At 45.9% G+C, this 5,029-nt stretch overlaps 1 protein-coding gene and 1 non-coding gene across 2 annotated transcripts in view; both read left to right on the top strand.

Annotated features, from left to right (window-relative positions):
• The first annotated feature begins 523 nt into the window (after positions 1 to 523).
• Positions 524 to 5,029, top strand: part of dnah6 (dynein, axonemal, heavy chain 6) — a 129,304-nt gene continuing 124,798 nt past the window's right edge. The window contains exons 1-6 of the mRNA XM_029766640.1: positions 524 to 643; positions 986 to 1,290; positions 1,468 to 1,662; positions 2,140 to 2,423; positions 3,364 to 3,631; positions 4,411 to 4,545. Of these exons, the coding sequence (XP_029622500.1) occupies positions 1,027 to 1,290; positions 1,468 to 1,662; positions 2,140 to 2,423; positions 3,364 to 3,631; positions 4,411 to 4,545 (1,146 nt within the window). The 5' untranslated portion in view covers positions 524 to 643; positions 986 to 1,026. The remainder of the gene's footprint in view (positions 644 to 985; positions 1,291 to 1,467; positions 1,663 to 2,139; positions 2,424 to 3,363; positions 3,632 to 4,410; positions 4,546 to 5,029) is intronic.
• Positions 1,807 to 1,926, top strand: LOC115202493 (small Cajal body-specific RNA 8). The gene has a single exon (XR_003880003.1).

Below are 5,029 nucleotides of genomic sequence, written 5' to 3'. Positions count from 1 at the left end.
TCTTATGGTCATGTTTAATTTGTGTGGTTGAGTGACTGTCTCCAGGATGCTCTGTCAGGCTAGACTGGGATAGTATGTGTTTCAATTTTGCAGAATCAAGACGATAGGTTTCTTCCTAGGTTTTTCCTAGCCACCGTGCTTCTTTCACATGCATTGCTTGCTGTTTGGGGTTTTAGGCTGGGTTTCTGTACAGCACTTTGAGATATCAGCTGATGTACGAAGGGCTATATAAATACATTTGATTTGATTTGATAACAGGAATGCCTCTGTAGTTTCAACTGCAACCCATCTTTGAGGTCCAGAGTTTTACCATGAAGAAGAAACGATGTATGACAGCCCGCGTTCTGTTGGGAATCTAGCTATACAAACTATATTTTAGGGTGCAAGTATTTTTGCCTAGTTTTGAAATCTCTGAAAGCTTGAGAAGTGAATGGTATTACAGATCTACTGCAAAGCGCGCATGTGCAGCTGTTGGTCGTCCGCGCGGTGTGCTGGGAGGTGCTGGTTGCTAAGAAACCGGAAACTCACGAGATCACTGTGTTTCCACTTTTGACAAGACAACCGACTATAAGAAGTGTAGCTAATGTTTTTGCTTCTGTAGTTTCTCTACTAATGTCTATGTTAAAGTGCCATTGATAGCTATGTAAGTAATTCACCTTGACTTGCTCAGAAATATGTTATAAATTGTTAGCGCTACATTGTTTCTGTTAACCAAACTGACGGTTTGTGATAACACTTTATATAACCCTCTCAGCGTTAGCGGATATTGTTGGCTATGTTTGTTTTGAACTCTTTGATTTAACGTTATATTGCAATGTTTATCTCTTGTTGCCAGGTAAGTTGCTAACCAATTGTTATGGCAGTTATGTGTAAGATGACTTGCATGCTACTATAGTTTGCTTTGACACTTGAGTTGATAGACCAAAACGAAAGGGAGAGCTTATCGTTCCCCCACCTCCCTCTCCTTCTTCACCCCCACACACAGTATCCACTCAGACCCTGAGAGGCAGACTATCTGAGGCCACCATGTCTTCGTTCTCCCAGAAGGGTTCCCCTCGCTGCCAGGCTGGCCCAGGGAGAGAGGAGGTGACTGGGGCCCGGCAGCAGAAGATGACCCTCCCATTCGCCATGTCCCTGGGCCATGTAGACCCAGAGGCACTGAGAGCCAGGCTGATCTCAGTAGCCCCGAGCCAGGCACAACGCAGCCCGGACGCCCTGGTCTTCACACACACCACCAAGGCCCAGGAACGCAGGAGGGCAGGGCAGAGACCCGTACCGCTGGAGATACTGGTGGGTGGGGGGTGTGTGTGAAAAAGAGAGAGGAATATGGGGACCCAGCCACTTGTAAACACTGTTTGCTCACAGTAATGTTTTCTAAATATCAGCCTTTGTTCTCATAACCATCCCAGACATCAACTGCCCCATAAGCACATAAACACCTCTATTTACACATCTTCTCTCATTTAGCCGGTCCTGAAGAAGTACCAGGACCACAAGCAGCCAGAGTTCATCCACAGGCAGAACCGGGAGAGGCTGATCCAGTCGGGTTGGAAGCCGCCGTCGCCCTCCCTTGCTGGGGTAGAGTGGATGGACATGGCCCCTGACAGACAGAGCTCCACCCTCCACCTCCCTGAGCTGCCTGACCACGTCAAGGAGAAACAGGTGGAAGACTGAGAAGGGCTCTGCTGGACAGATAGATGTCATGCAGATTTGACATGGTTTAATTTGGAATCAAGATTGTCTTAACCATGATTTCACTAGTGATATACAGCCATGTTCTGAAATAAAATGATTGATTGTAGACGGTGGGAGGCAGATACTGAGCTGTGCTCTGTCCGTCACTAGCCCTCCCTATAGCGTCCTCGCTCTCTGATGACCGTGGCAAGCTAAGAGGTATCACAGTGGACCGATACGGGGCAGACAACTGTTAAACTCATAGCCTTTCTTGTTCTGTTTTAACCAGTAGTTCCATCAACCTCATTTGAGCCACAGAAGAATGCAGTCCACAATCAATATCTGTCTCTTTTGTTGTCAAGAGACGTAGTACAAAGTCCCCTTTCAGCTGTTCATGATGCTTTTCAAAGTCAAATAAATAAAGAAATAAAAGCCTAACTGACGGTCACTGCTTCCTCCCTCCAGGCTCAGCTGACCCAGAGTACCCTGTGTTCCCCCTCTCCCCCCAAACGCCCTCGTTCCTCCAAGTCCACAAAGCCCTCCCCCACCGGACCCTTCCTCCACTCCCCCTTCCCGCTCCCAGCCAGTCACCCCCTCATCTTCAGCTCGGCAGAGGATGTGATCCGTGCCAAAATACGCTCCCCGCCGGACATCGTCAGAATCATCCGGAACAACCCTCACCTGGGCTTCCTGTACATGACCTCTACCGCACCCAAGAGCTCCATCAAATATGATGCTTATAACCTCAAGTAAGAGAGGGAGACACACACACCCTAACCTACATCAGATATGATGTTTATAACCTCAAGTAAGAGAGGGAGACACACACACCCTAACCTACATCAGATATGATGTTTATAACCTCAAGTAAGAGAAGGAGAAACACACACACCCTAACCTACATCAGATATGATGTTTATAACCTCAAGTAAGAGAGGGAGAAACACACCATAACCTACATCAGATATGTTTATAACCTCAAGAGAGTTAGAAACACACACACCATAACCTAGATCAGATATGATGTTTATAACCTCAAGTAAGAGAGGGAGAAACACACCATAACCTACATCAGATATGTTTATAACCTCAAGAGAGTTAGAAACACACACACCATAACCTAGATCAGATATGATGTTTATAACCTCAAGTAAGAGAGGGAGAAACACACCATAACCTACATCAGATATGATGTTTATAACCTCAAGTAAGAGAGGGAGAAACACACACCATAACCTACATCAGATATGATGTTTATAACTTCAAGTAAGAGAGGGAGAAACACACACACCATAACCTACATCAGATATGATGTTTATAACCTCAAGTAAGAGCATCGTCAACAAGAGAGAGATGCTACTTCCCAATTATCTCTAATTCAATTTATCCTTGTTCACTTCCCTTCACTAATTTTAATGGAAAGGACTGCCTGGTATAAGAAACATGGTGGAAACTGCCTCTAACCCATACCAGCACCAATTTATTTCCTTTAGATTGTGGGAAGTAGTGAACGAGTGTACACTTCAGAACAAAGGAGGTATTATTGGGACTCACAAAGAGAGACGAAACAGACACACACACACACTCATGCAAACATTTGAACTCCCAAGTTCTCTATCAAATATAAAAACCTACAACCTAATTCTCACTACCCATCCCGAACTCTCACCTTTGACCTTTTCCCCCCAGGATAGTGACGTATGAGAACATCAACAAGCAGGACTACTCTACCATCAGCCAGCAGGGTGTGACCTGCATCTCTGATACAGAGATGGACTTCCTGCCGTTAGAGCGCTGGGAGCATGAGTACCGATGCCACCGCCGCCTCCTGGCCATCCCGGCCTTCGCCCTCTTCAGGAGGTGGAAGGCCTTCAGAGTGTGGAGGACCAACGTCCGCTCCAAGAAGATCAACACGTGCAAGAAGTCCCTGCAGGAGCGCCTGTTCATCGTCAATGAGGTGGTGGTATTGTTGGGTCCAGTAGTGTTTCCTGGTCAGGATAATGAGGTGGTGGTATTGTTGGGTCCAGTAGTGTTTCCTGGTCAGGATAATGAGGTGGTGGTATTGTTGGGTCCAGTAGTGTTTCCTGGTCAGGATAATGAGGTGGTGGTATTGTTGGGTCCAGTAGTGTTTCCTGGTCAGGATAATGAGGTGGTGGTATTGTTGGGTCCAGTAGTGTTTCCTGGTCAGGATAATGAGGTGGTGGTATTGTTGGGTCCAGTAGTGTTTCCTGGTCAGGATAATGAGGTGGTGGTATTGTTGGGTCCAGTAGTGTTTCCTGGTCAGGATAATGAGGTGGTGGTATTGTTGGGTCCAGTAGTGTTTCCTGGTCAGGATAATGAGGTGGTGGTATTGTTGGGTCCAGTAGTGTTTCCTGGTCAGGATAATGAGGTGGTGGTATTGTTGGGTCCAGTAGTGTTTCCTGGTCAGGATAATGAGGTGGTGGTATTGTTGGGTCCAGTAGTGTTTCCTGGTCAGGATAATGAGGTGGTGGTATTGTTGGGTCCAGTAGTGTTTCCTGGTCAGGACAAGACCTCTACATATGTGTTTATAGTCAAAATGGTCTGTACCATTGACCTGCAGTATGTGTTTGGGCTGGTTCATGTTGTCTGAATGTTACTTATGATTATTGAAACAATCCTATCTTCCCTATGAGATGTTCATATAATGGAACACAACCAAGGTAGTTACTTTAAGATAATAGGAAGGACCAGTAACAGCTGTGTGTCTGTTTCCAGTCTCTGCGTCCGGCGTTGCTAGACATCAGAGAGATGTGCTACAGGATCAGTGACATGGGGCTTTGTCGCATCCAGAAAGATCACACTTACACTCTGGAGGAGTTCCAGGAGGCTCAGTACAAACAGCTGGAGGAGGTACGCAGTATGTGTGTCTGTCCCTGTACATGACGTGTCTGTCCCTTTACATGAAGTGTGTGTCTGTCCCTTTACATTGCATATGTCTGGCCCTTTACATTACATGTGTGTCCCTTTACATGACGTGTGTGTCCCTTTACATGAAGTGTGTCTCTCTGTGTCTGTCCCTTTACATGAAGTGTGTCTCTCTGTGTCTGTCCCTTTACATGAAGTGTGTCTCTCTGTGTGTCTGTCCCTTTACATGAAGTGTGTCTCTCTGTGTGTCTGTCCCTTTACATGAAGTGTGTGTCTATGTGTGTCTGTTCCTTTACATTACATATTCTCTGTGTGTCTGTCCCTTTACATGAAGTGTGTGTCTATGTGTGTCTGTCCCTTTACATTACATATTCTCTGTGTGTCTGTCCCTTTACATTACATATTCTCTGTGTGTCTGTCCCTTTACATTACATATTCTCTGTGTGTCTGTTCCTTTACATTACATATT

This window comes from Salmo trutta, chromosome 11, assembly GCF_901001165.1.
Source record: "Salmo trutta chromosome 11, fSalTru1.1, whole genome shotgun sequence".
NCBI classification, from domain to species: Eukaryota; Metazoa; Chordata; class Actinopteri; order Salmoniformes; family Salmonidae; genus Salmo; species Salmo trutta.
This window is presented reverse-complemented; position numbering and strand designations above follow the sequence as displayed.